This window comes from Monodon monoceros, unplaced genomic scaffold (assembly GCF_005190385.1).
Source record: "Monodon monoceros isolate NGI ecotype Baffin Bay Population unplaced genomic scaffold, NGI_Narwhal_1 Super_Scaffold_21, whole genome shotgun sequence".
Classification (NCBI taxonomy): domain Eukaryota; kingdom Metazoa; phylum Chordata; class Mammalia; order Artiodactyla; family Monodontidae; genus Monodon; species Monodon monoceros.
In genome coordinates this window covers 16,328,876-16,342,353 of record NW_021703778.1, presented here as the reverse complement: position 1 = coordinate 16,342,353, position 13,478 = coordinate 16,328,876, and the positions used below count along the sequence as shown (strand labels likewise).

At 35.8% G+C, this 13,478-nt stretch overlaps 1 protein-coding gene across 25 annotated transcripts in view; it reads right to left on the bottom strand.

Annotated features, from left to right (window-relative positions):
• CCDC7 (coiled-coil domain containing 7) overlaps positions 1-13,478 on the bottom strand; it is a 287,188-nt gene that overhangs the window by 86,636 nt on the left and 187,074 nt on the right. For 23 of the 25 annotated variants that reach the window (XM_029236341.1, XM_029236344.1, XM_029236348.1 and 20 more), the window contains 4 exons: positions 10,490-10,600; positions 6,455-6,565; positions 5,976-6,107; positions 2,316-2,417 (listed from right to left, as the gene is read on the bottom strand). In XM_029236341.1, coding sequence (XP_029092174.1) covers positions 2,316-2,417; positions 5,976-6,107; positions 6,455-6,565; positions 10,490-10,600 — 456 coding nt within the window. Of the gene's footprint in view, positions 1-2,315; positions 2,418-4,378; positions 4,992-5,975; positions 6,108-6,454; positions 6,566-10,489; positions 10,601-13,478 lie in introns of those variants that run through there. The other 2 variants (XM_029236346.1, XM_029236326.1) reach the window with 2 other exon arrangements.

Genomic DNA, 13,478 nt, shown 5'->3' with positions numbered 1-13,478 from the left:
GGAAATCAATTAACGTAACTCAACAGACTAAAGAAAAAATCATTTGATCAATCAGAAATGCAGAAAAATTATTCAAAAAAATCCAAAATCCATTCATGATACAACTGTCAGCAAACCAAGAATAGTGCGAACTTCCTCAATTTGCTAAAGGACATCTACAAAGAAACCAACAGATAACATCACACTTAATGGTAAGAAACTAAATGCTGTCATCCTCAGATTAGGAATACATCAAGGATGTTTCTTTTCACCACTCCAACATCATACTGGAACTCACAGCTAATGTAATAAGACAAGAAAAAGAAAGAAAAAGTATATAAATTGAGAAAAATAAACAAAACTATTCTTGTTGAACAACAACAGCAACAAAACTCCTGGAATTATAAGCTGGCTATAGCAAGGTTTCCAGATACAGGTTAATATACACAAGTCAATTGATTTCCTGTATGTCAGCAGTGAACAAGTGAAATTTGAAATTGAACACAATACCATTTATATTAGCACCAAAAATGAAATACTTAAGTATAACTCTTCAGACATAAGCGTCATCAAAGATTTAATGTAGAGATTTTCCATGTTCATGGATAGGAAGGCTCAATATTGTTAAGCTGTTAGCTTTTTCCAACTTGATTCAATGCAATCCCAAGCAAAATTCCAATAAGCTATTTTGTGGATATTGACAAACTGGTTCTAAAGTTTATATAGAAAAGCAAAATACCTACATTAGCCAATAAAATATTGAAGAAAGAAAAACAAGGTCAGAGGACTGATGCTACCCAACTTCAAGGCTTCCTACAGAAATCAAGACAATTGGTGAAAGAATAGATAAGTAAGTCAATTGTAACAGAACAAAGAGATATAGACCTATAAAAATACAGTCAATGATCTCTGTCAAAAAAGCAAAAGCTATTCAATGGAGAAACGACAGTCTTTTCAACAAATAGTACTTATACAACTGGACAGCCAAATGCAAAAAAAAAGTGAATCTAGACCTGACACCTTACCAAGAATTAACACAGAATGGCTCATAGACCTAAATGTAAAATGCAAACTATAATTCTCCTAGATGGTAACATAGATGAACATCTAGGTGATCTTACGTTTGGTGTTGATTTTTCAGATAGAACACCAGAAGCACAATCCAAAAAAAAAATTGATAAGCTGGGTTTCATTAAGAAAAATACACACACAACTTCTGCTCTGTGAAAGACACTGTTAAGAGAGTGATAATACAAGCCACGGGCTGGGAGAAAATATTTACAGAACAGATATCTAAGATCTGTTATCCAAAACATACAAAGAACTCTTAAAACTTGACAATTAGAAAACAAATAACACAATTACAACGTGGGCAAAGATGTGAACAAATAACCTACCAAAGAAGTCATTTAGATGGCAAATAAGCATATGAAAAGATGTTCAGCATATAAATCATTAAGCAATTGTAAATTAAAACAACAGTGAGATATCACTACATACCTATAGCTAAAATTCAAACACTGAAAACAACAAATGATGTCAGGAATGTGGAGCAATGGGAAACCTGATTCGTAGCTGGTAGGAATGCAAAACACTACAGCCACTTTGAGGACGGTTTGGCAGTTTCTTACAAAGTTAAATTATAGTTTTACCATATGATCCAGCAATTGTGCTCTTAGGTACTTATCTAACAGTGTTGAAAATTTATGTTCCCACAAAAGTTATGCAGTAACCAACAGGTACTAAGTTGTTTCTACACAACTAATTAATAAAGAAACTGTTGGGCTTCTCTTGTGGTTTAGGATCATTATGAAAAAATTACTGAGACCATGCAAAACACCACGAACTTCTGTCTGAATTGTTTACAGAAGACTGTGTAAATACTTATCATAAGAAAGCAAACATGGCTATATTATTATCAAACAAAATAAACATTAGGCAAAAGAAATGTATTTTTAGAGATAAACAGTGTACTTTTACAGAGATAAACAGTGTACTTTTATAGCTCATGTTTACCAGGAAGATATAACAAGTATAAATTTGTACACATTTAATAACATCATTTCCAAATATATAAACCAATCTGGCAAAACTACCCGTAAACACAAAGAAGTCCGTAATCACAGTGGGAAAATTTAACATACATCTCTTAGTAACACAGAATAAACGAAACTTCAATGGAATTGAAAAAGAATTGACTAACACAGTAAATATATTTGATCTAATAGATTTATACAAAAGATATGAGTAAACATTCATAAACCTAAGACAGAGGGTTTTTTTCCACTTACTTTAATTAAAAATAAATCAATAATATTGAAATTTATCGTACTTACTATTTAGTGCTTTCATTGTGACAGCTCTAAGTTTCTTAGTTTGAGATTGGCTTTTTGACAATTCAACTTCATCCTCGGGTAATACGTCTTCTGCTTTCTGAGCTACGAGAAAGATGCTTTTAATCCATTAAATAGAGAACTGGATTTATTGAAAATCCTCTGTAATTCAAACACATGTCAATTATCCAGGAATATTTCTTCTCATGGTTTGAAACAATAAAGTCAAATACCACATTATTGAGATAGTGAATTACAGAGTGAGTATGCGAAGTGTAGAGACAATGGGAGTACTGTTCAAAAAGAAGAGTTTTATAAGGTATTCACATTTTAGGATTAAGTGCAATATTTTCATAAGAGATATATGAGTGAGAAAAAAAAGAAATGATAAATAATACATTCAAAATAAATTTAGAAGATTCAAAAGCAGATCAGGGAGGAAAGACAGAAAATACAGGCAATGGTATACTTACCTCCAAAATATCCATATTTCCAGTAAATACAAATGTATTCAATGCTCCATTTAAAGCACAAAGAGTGTTACATTGGATTAAAAAATAACCAATTATATACAGCTAAGTCATAATAATAGAAAAAGGTTAAAAATAAAGTGACGAAAAAATTATTCTATGCAAGTAGTTACATAAAGAAAGATACCACGCCAACATCAGACAAAATAGACTAAAGGCACAAAAAAATTACTACAAAATGTCCATCATAAAGACAGAAATTTCAGTTCACTAAGAATAGATAACAATTTAAAATGTGTATATTTATTATATATATATCTGTATGTAATATATAATCTATATGTAATACAGATTATGTGTCTGTATATTTTTATTTATAATAAAGCTTTAGAAACATAATTAACTTCACCTAATGGAGAATACATACACAAACACGTTGTATATGCTATGTATACCTATATGTATATATGATACACTATATAGCATGTATTTCTATGGTCAATTGAATAAATATTAAACAACCAGAGAAATTTAATTAAAAATCATTATATGATATTCTTACTACAAATCCTCACTTTTCTGGCAGTTCCAAGTGTCATAATTTGAGATGAGTTTTATAAGGTTTAAACTTTTTCTTTACATGAAAGATTTCATCTGATATCCATTTTCTCAGCTACAAGTATAGAGGCTCTTAATCCAATAAAAAGTAAAACAGCTGGATTGTAAAACCTCTGGATTATTAATGTATACCAAGAACAACTTAGTTTCCATTCAGCTTTACAACAACTTAAGCAAATACACACAATTTAAACAAATGATCAAACCGTCCTCCCCTTGCCCACCCCACCTCCAATCTTCTGGTGCATTTTCAAAATGGACTATGAAATTAAGCATAAAAATCATCGGAGTGCTCTCCTCAAAGTATGTGGAAGACTCTTGTTACTGAACACATACACCTAGGAAGTTGTAATTAGGGACTTCCCTGGTGGCGCAGTGGTTAAGAATCCGCCTGCCAATGCAGGGGTCATGAGTTCGACTCCTGGTCCGGGAAGATCCCACATGCTGCAGAGCAGCTAAGCCCGTGCACCACAACTACTAGAACCTGCGAGCCACAACTACTGAGCCCACATGCCACAACTACTGAAGCCTGCGCACCTAGAGCCTGTGCTCCACAACAAGAGAAGCCACCACAATGAGAAGCCCGTGCACCGCAACAAAGAGTAGCCCCTGCTCACTGCAACTGGAGAAAGCCTGTGTGCAGCAACAAAGACCCAACGCAGCCAAAAATAAATAAATAAAACAAATAAATTTATTTAAAAAAAAAGAAAGTTGTAATTAGATTTTACTGTACTAAGGGTATTAATATTTTTAAAATATTAAAACATTTTTAACAACATATATGATTGATTTAAAAGTTAAACTAATTAGAAAGTAATAATTCAAAAATAAGGAAAGAAAATAGAAAGAAACCTGGACCAGGTAGGAAAAATACAAAGCGCCCAAAAAAGGAAATATTTAAATCTAAATATATTAGTAAGTACAGTAATTATAAGTGGATTACATGTTGTAGGGAGAGACAAAGACAGTCACACTGGATTTATAAGCAATTTAACTATAATTTATTTATGAGAGGTCACTGAATTATAAGAATATAGAAAATTGTAAAGTAAGGAAGTGAAAAAAGATATGCCTGCAAATACTAACCAAAATAAATCTGCAGGAGTTATGTCAATGTCATACAAAATAGGATTTTAGTCAAACGACCTTACTGGAGACAGGCTAAGATGGTACCTTTTATAAAAAGAAAATGTTGAGTCCATAAGGACTATCAAATATTTTTTTTTGTATACACCTAACAACATAGACAGTATAAGGAAAAAGGACAATACTACAAGAAGAAATAGATAAATCCACAATCATAGTGGGAGAATACATTCACTCCATAATCGACAAACAAAATTCAAGAAAATCAAGAAATAGGAATTTAAATAACACAGTAAAAATTTGACTTAGATGTCTGTAAGCTCACACATTCATGAATATAATTCTGCTTAAAACAATTAAAATGTAAAATAATTTTATAATACTCATAATTCAGTATTTACAACTTGAGTCTTTTCTTTCTAGCAGTTCCAAATGTCAGGCAAAAGACTTTCATCTGGTACCTCTTCCATTTTCTGAGCTTCAGGAAGAAAGGCTCACAAAAGCACTAAATAGAGAACCAGATCTGTGGTGGAACCTCTATATTTACAATATATGTTAGTTACCCAACAATATTTTATCTCATCTTTTAATGATATATACAAATCACTATTTGAAGCGTAAACATCATGTGAACACAACACTTTTCACACAGGTATATATAAGCAGTTGTTACTTTTCAGATATACAGAAGCATTAAATGTATATAATTTTGAAATATTATTATAAACATTATTATAAATACTTATGTTTTAAATTATTATTTTGTTTTACAGTATTCATATTTTTGAATAAAGTTTAAATTTTTGGTATTAAATATGGCTAATGAAATATATAATGATAAAAAATAGAGTGAAAGAGTGAAAGAAACATCAGATACAAAAAATGGTGGAATACAAAATGGTGGAATTACACTTAAAAATATCAATAATTGGTTTATATATGATTATGAGAGGTAATTAAAAGATCAGGCTGAATTCTAAAATATAGACAATTATAAGTTTCTTACAAACGATAGCGCAAAATAATAAATACACAGGAAAATTAAAGTAACATGATAAAAAAAAAATGTATCACGCAAATACCAACCAGAAGAAAATTTATGGAGCTACCCTGATAGCAGATAAGGTAGTTTTAAAGGAAAATAAACAAATAAAAACTATAAAAATGATGAAGTGGGTCTCTTCATTAGGACAAAATGTTCTGTCCCCCAAGAATGTTATCAATTTAAAATTTATATGCACATAAATAATAGAGTATCATAAGATATAAACCAAAGCTTGCCACGACTAAATAGAAAAATCCACAAAGTGTAAGATTTAACATATCTAATTCAGTGATTATAAAAGAAACAGATAAATCATCAATAAAGATCTAAAGTATGATGGGAATAACTACTAAAGAAGCAAATGGTTGAAGATATATTCATGAACAAAAAAGTGTTCTGAATTTAATTAAAAACAATTTATAAGATTTATGTTTAATTACTTACTATCAAGATTCTCCTGTCTGATAGCTCTAAGGTTCTTAGTTTGAGATTGGTTTCTTGAAAAAAAACCTTTCTTCTCAGGAGGTAGATTTTCAAGTGTTATCGTATCGTTTTTCTCGTTTTGAAGAGGAAATGCTAAGTAGAAAATGATACATGTATAATGGAACTTCTGGATATGCCAAATAATCAAATTTTCTTTCCATAAAGGTGAATTGAGAAAAATCATGTGAATAGTTTTCATGAGTGTGTGTGGAAGTAGTCAGTCTTGTTATTTAGTAATTATTGACTGCGCAAATACCAACCAAAAGGTATCATTACTTTTGCTTTTGTTCTCTAATTATCTTAGGGTATTCACACTTTAGGTCATTTAGTTTTACTTCTATGAAATATATGCTCAAATACATATTCATGAACCAAAGGAAAAAAAATCTTCTGATGAGTTTAATTTAAAATGATTTAAAGTTTCCTTTTATTATACTTACTATTGCGTTTCTCCTGTCTGGAAGTTATCTGTTTCTTTACTTGCAATTGGGGTTTTGAAACTGAAACTTGTTTCACAAGCACAGGATTTTTATCTGGTACTCCATAATAACCTATATAAAGAGATGCATTTAGTCCACTAAATGTCCAATCTCTAGATTTCAAATTTATAACAAGCGTACAGTAGCATTTTGTCTCATTTTTATAAAGTCATAAGTCAATTATTATAATGCTAGATCTGTCATAAAACTGGATGATGCTGAAGCTGTCTCATTATTTCATAAATATTCCTAAGCAACAAATACATTTCATATTGGTCTTCAGGTTTCATGGGTTATTTATGCTTTAGTTTAATACATAATAATAGACCAAGCAATGAAAATGCCTATGCAGAAGATCATTCATTAATTGCAAAACACTTACAACCATCTACATGTTCAAGCACAGGACATTGGTTGAATAAACTGATATATATACCACAACTATGGTATTGGTATAAGTACTGCTACAATGGTAGATAATTAAATAGATAAGATAGTATATAAACATCTGTACGCAGAGTGAGATATTCCCCTCTGTACTAATACATCAGATGTTTGCTGGATGACGTTTCATGGGGAAATGAAAGACTAGTTGAAACACTGGTGGAGCTCATGCCCTTTCGTGTTTAGACTCATATTATTGCAGTAAGTGAATAAAGGCTTGTTATTTTCAGTTTGGTTCGTTTGGTTCGTTGTCTTTATAGACCACTGGTAGCTCTCTCTCAGTGACAAATGGTGGCAAGCAGGGTGGCCCAATTAAGCACAATGCCTTTCTGGAAAAGTAAAAAGCATGAAGGCCCCCCAGGGCATTTTGGGCATTTTGGGGAGATGCTTGAGAAGACTACAAGGCTTCTTGGGAAGTACTAGCTGGTCATTTGCAGGAGTCTGAGGGTCCTAAAATGCACTTTGCCAGCCACAGCAATGAGTCTCAGGAAGTGCTGTCAAGAATGCCCTGGGGCACTGCTGGAGAGGGCTAGCAGATTGTTTATGCAAGCTTTGGGGGTTAGAGGGGTAACAGTGGTCCTTCTCTTTAGTCCCAGACTCCCTGCCAAAATGCCTGGTGGGTCAAATTAGGGATCCAACAGAGGGGCTCTGGGAAATCTAGGGAAGCAATTCCCTGGCTACTGCTATTGTCCTCTGATGATAGTACTAAGTACAAGCTAAGCTGCACCCAACCATTGCTGTCAGCTTTTTTTTTTTTTCCGATACGTGGGCCTCTCACTGTTGTGGCCTCTCCCGTTGCGGAGCACAGGCTCCGGACGCGCAGGCTCAGCGGCCATGGCTCATGGGCCCAGCCGCTCCGTGGCATGTGGGATCTTCCCGGACCGGGGCACGAACCTGTGTCCCCTGCATTTGCAGGCGGACTCTCAACCACTGCGCCACCAGGGAAGCCCTGCTGTCAGCTTTAATGAGGTCCCAGACAACGATGGACAGCCTACAATATAGTAAGTTATTGAGACTCATGATTTAATTAAATAAATATAGAACTCCTTGGGATTGCTTTGCCCAGTGATGTAAAGAGACCTTAGAGACCTGGGCTGTTCACTTGCACGATGAAGGAGGTCATCTTAAACTTCGTGAGGGACTATGATACTTTGTGGGTTGTGGTCACTCTAAGACCCCTTTTTAAGTCTGCCCTGACAGCAGAAAGTTTGCTCAAGGAGGAGGAAGAAAAAGGGAAGATGAGAGGCAAATACCAAGACGCTCTCCTTCCTCAGCTGGGAACTGTTCATGCTCTGACGGCTTTCCGCCTGAACCTATCACTAAAATCATGTTTGGACCGCCAATGCAGAGTCTAGAGCAGCCCTGTTAATCATGCTATGATAATGAGTAAGAACAGTAGATAAGATTGTTAACCAGCTCACATTTCTAGGTTTATTTGTGCTACTCCTGCTGGTTATCGAACTAAATCAAACTTCTTCATCAGGTCAGGTGACAATGTTCTGCAACAAAATCCAGAACCTAACGGGCATATTTTCAGGTACGGAGAAAACAGCTTCTGCCCAAATAGTGAAGACTGACTGACAAAGAGAGCAATATAAAACGGTAACCATGTGCTCTCCCCTGGATGATGCTTCTAGAGAAGCCCTCTGAGTCTGGTTATTCAAAGAGGAGGTTGATGACCAGATATTAGGCTATAAGGGCCACAAAAGGTAGCCCCATTAGGGTCTGCATGTTAACAAGTGCTATGATTAATGAAAGTGTTATCCCCTCGGCTTCTCCCTGTGAATATGAAGATGAACAGGTGAGCCCTTCTAACGTGTACTGCGAACTCTCAACTTTCAACAACAAAGACCAGGTCCCAACATCCCCAGTAGGGACCAGAGGTTGTATCCCAGGGTCAGAGTTCAATGGGGAGGTAGGGAAGAATTATATTTCTGGGCCTTTTGGATACTAGCACAGAGGCGACTGTGACGCACAAACCCCATCACCAGAATGAGGGGAAAACAAATAATGTCTCTGATTTTGGGTCTGAGGTCACTACCAGTTGGACCCTTACCTAGACCCACTGTGGATGGGTCTCTGTGGCCAACTCCAAACTCCAAATAAAACCTTTTTATGGCATTCACTACTGAATGTATTACCAATATAGATGTATTGTCTAAGTGAACACCTGCTCACATTTGCCCACAAGCGCCGAAGAAAACTGCTCCAGTTAACACCATTTTAGTGCGGTATATGGAAGACCACAAACCTCCCTGACTAGCAGCCCCTAGTGCTGCTGTTTCTCAAAAATAGTAGCAACTGCCTAGAGTGAAAAAGAAAAAAGCAATGCCTTCATTGCTGAGTTTAAGAACAACAAAGTTCTTCATGAGACTAATTCTCCACTCAATAGCCCTATCTCACCTGTGCACATGGCCTTAGGGGCACGGAGTCTCAAGGGGTTATCGGCAGCTCAACACTGTAGCAAAACTCTAAGCACTGGCAGTACCTGACTTTGAAACTGTCACAGAGGCTACTGCCCAAGATAAAGAAACTTGGTGTTCAACAAATGACATCACTGTCCACGTGGATAATCCAGGATCAGTTTATGTGGAATGGGGTGCAATATACGACTAATGTCCTTCCACAAGTCCTAAATTCCCCTACTATTTGTCATCAGATATAATAAGACCTAGAAAAAGTCTGGCTACTGGAAGGAACACTAGCCTTCCACAAAACTGAAGATGTCTTCCTGGTGGTCCCAGACAAGGTCATTACCCAATAAGGACTGGTCACTCTGCAGACTCACATGGGGCAACATGACTGAGCCATTAACACAAGGTACCAGGATCTATCATCCAAGTGAAATTCCTAGGCATGATCTGGAAAGGGTGACAACATCCTATTCCAGAGGAGATGATTGCCAATATTTGATCCTCTCAACTCCCCCAAATAAAAAAGAGATCCAGGAATTGGTTGTACTTTTCTGGTACTGGCACTTTCCACGCAGGGAACTTGATGGCACCTATCTATGAGGTTACCAAGAAGACCTCGCCCTTGTGTGGGGCTGGATTAACAGAATACGCTGGTGCGGGTGTGGGGAGTCTCTAGCAAGCCTCCAAGGCTGCCCTTCCCCTAAGCCTCTCTGATTCCTATTTGCTGTTTTAGTTACAGATCTCAAAAACTTCTCGGTTTGTCAATTGGCGCCTATGGCAGAGTGGCCCTGATACTGGTCAGAAGTGCCCACTGGGCATAATTTCCTGGAACCTGTAATCGCCCAGAATCATCTAAAAGGTACACACACTTTGAGATACTATTGGACAGTTATTGGTCCTTGGTGGATACTGAGTGCATGTCCTATGGCTGTTAAATAATCTTATGACTAGAAATTCCAATCTGAAGGTATTAACACTTTTGATTTTGTTCTCTAGTTATCTTAGGGTATTCACAGTTTAGGTCATTTATTTTTACTTCTATAAAATATACACTCAAATACATATTCATGAACCAAAGAAAAAAGATCTTCTGATGAGTTTAAAATAATTTAGAGTTACCCATAATTATTATACTTACTATGACTCCTCTCCTTTCTGTAAGGTATTTGTTTCTCTACTTGCATTTGGGGTTTTGACACTGAATCTTGATTTACAAGCATAAGGTTTTCACCCAGTACTCCGATATGACCTACATAAAGAGATCCATTTAGTGCACTAAATGGGAAAACAGATCCATTGTGAAATCTCTAGATTTCAAATTTATAACAAGTGTACAGTAGCATTTTCTCTCATTTTTAAAGTTATCAATGAACTGCCATAATGTTAGGTCTTACACGAAAATAAGAAAAGTTTTAATGGGTGTTACTGAAACTGTCTCATTATTTCATAGATATCTTGAGGAATCAAATATATTTCATACTAATCTCTACTTTTGGGGTATGTATACATTACATAAATACACAATAGTAGATGAAACAATAAAAATACATATGTACAAGGTTGTTCATTACAGTATTATTTGTAATTGCAAAATATTTTAAACCACCTAAATGTTCAAGAATAGGATATTGGTTGAATAAACCAAGGTGTATACAATAAATTACAGTATAGTATAAACTATGGTATATAATGTGGTGCTATTTTACATATTTACGTAAAAATTTTTAAAAGATTTTTATAAACTACATGGAGGAATTTCTAGGAGGTAATGTTAAGTGGAAAAAAATTTTTAAAGGTTATCTAGTACACTAACTTTTGGCTCAGAAAGCAGTAATCGGAAGAAATGAGAAATAGATATTAACTTTACAAGATGAAGCACAGAAAAGATAAGCAAAAAAATCATGTAGTTGGTTACCTGCCAGAAGACAGGGTGGGAGAAAGGACTGGGGAATGCATGGGAAGGACTGGGGAAGAAACGACGCTCTTAAGTATACCTTTGGTATAATATTTACTTCTGGAAGTAGGTCAATGTTCCATACATTCCAAAAATAAAACTAAATCAACAAGGATAAGAAGAAGAAATGAAAAAACATAATGAAATGAACCTACTGAAGGGTGAAAAAAAAAACTGATTCAAATTAGTCATAAATAGTGTTTGAAACATACCCTCAGACTTGGGCAAGAGTATGGGGTACAGACAGAAAGCAAATCACTAAATCTTCCTAGTAGGCTTTTTTTTTAGTGGTATGTGCTAAGTAATTCTGTAACAAGGGTTGAAGCATTGTAGAGTTAAGCAAATACATAACTCTGCTGATGTTTTAAGAGTCAGGATTAACACCCTGGAAGAAAGGACATACACATATGAAATGGAGGAAGGCAAGAAGGAGACCTGAGGGACTAGAACTGAAGGTGTCTAAGAGTCCTCATGATTTCTAAAATATATGTGCATATAACATATGCATATATGTGTGCACATGCACATGTATGTGTGTATGAATATATGTACGTGTGTGTCAAAACTAAGGAGTGTGGATCCAAGTGAAAATCCTATGTGTCATCTTACCTGGCAGTTACCATGGGAGAAAGCTTCCTACCCACACTAGACCGACTGCACAGCCAGTATATTCATGGGTTCAGGCCCCTCCAGGCCAACCACAGTCTTACACAGCCCCAGTCAAGGGCTCAAATGATACACTGTACTGTTCAGGTGACTCTGCTTTGACAACCTTACTGGGGAGCCTTGAAGACAATTTTCTCCTATCTGACGCAGTTTTCACTACTTTTCCATTCCTAGACCTTCCTGCATTCCCTACCTCCTGGGTCCATAAAATGGCAAGAGCCTTTAGTTTAGGGCTCCTTTGGCAATGAGACAACCCCCCAACCATTTCTGATAAAACATCTCTTACCTGGGGCCTTCAGTGGGGAAAAATGGAATAATAAAGCTGGGACCTTTCCTGTTTAGACTCATACTTATGCTATCACAGTAATCGAATAAAGGTTTAATTGTTATTTTCAGTTTGGCTTGTTATAATTGACCAACTCAACAACTGGCAGTGCTTTCTCTGACAAATTGGTGCAGTGAGCAGGATGGATAGTACAGGCACACCTTGGAGATGTCACGGGTTCAGTTCCAGACCCCCGCAACAAAGCGAATATTTCAATAAAGCGAGTCATACGAATTTTTTGGTTTCCCAGTGCACATATAAAAGCTATGTTTACACGATACAGTAGTCTATTAATTGTGCAACAGCATTATGTCTATAAAAATCAATGTACATATCTTATTTTAAAAATACTTTATGGCTACAAAATGCTAGCCATCATCTGAGCCTTCAGCTAGTCCTAATCTTTTTGCCACTGAAGGGTCTTGCCTCGATGTTGATGGCTGCTGGCTGATCAGGGTGGTGGTTGCTGAAGGCTGGGGTGGCTGTGGCGATTTCTTAAAATAAGACCACAGTGAAGTTTGGCTCATTGGTTGACTCTTCTTTTCATGAATGATTTCTCTGTAGCATGCAATGCTGTTTGATAGCATGCAGAACTTCTTTCAAAATGAGAGTCAATCCTCTCAAAAGTTGCTGCTGCTTTATCAACTAAGTTCATATAATATTCTAAATCCCTTGTTGTCATTCCAGCAATCTTCACATCATCTTCACCAGGAGTAGATTCCACCTCAAGAAACCACTTTCTTTCCTCAACCATAAGAAGCAACTCTTCATTCATTAAAATCTTCTCATGAGATTTTAGCAATTCAGTTGCCTCTTCAGTCTCTACTTCTAATTCTAGTTTTCTTGCTATTTCCACCACATCTGTAGTTGCTTCCTCCACTGAAGTCTTGAATTCTTCAAAGTCATCCATGAGGGCTGGAATCAACTCCTTCCAAACTTCCCTTAATGTTGACATTTTGACCTCTTCCCAAGAATCGTGAATGTTCTTAATGGCATCTAGATTGGTGAATCCTTTCCAGAAGGTTTTCAATTTACTTTGCCCAGATCCATCAGAGGAATCACTATCTATGGCAGCTATAGCTTTACAAAATGTATTTCTTAAATAATAAGACTTGAAAATTGAAATTACTCCTTCATCCATGGGCTGCAGGATGGATGTTGTGTTAGCAGGCATGAAAACAT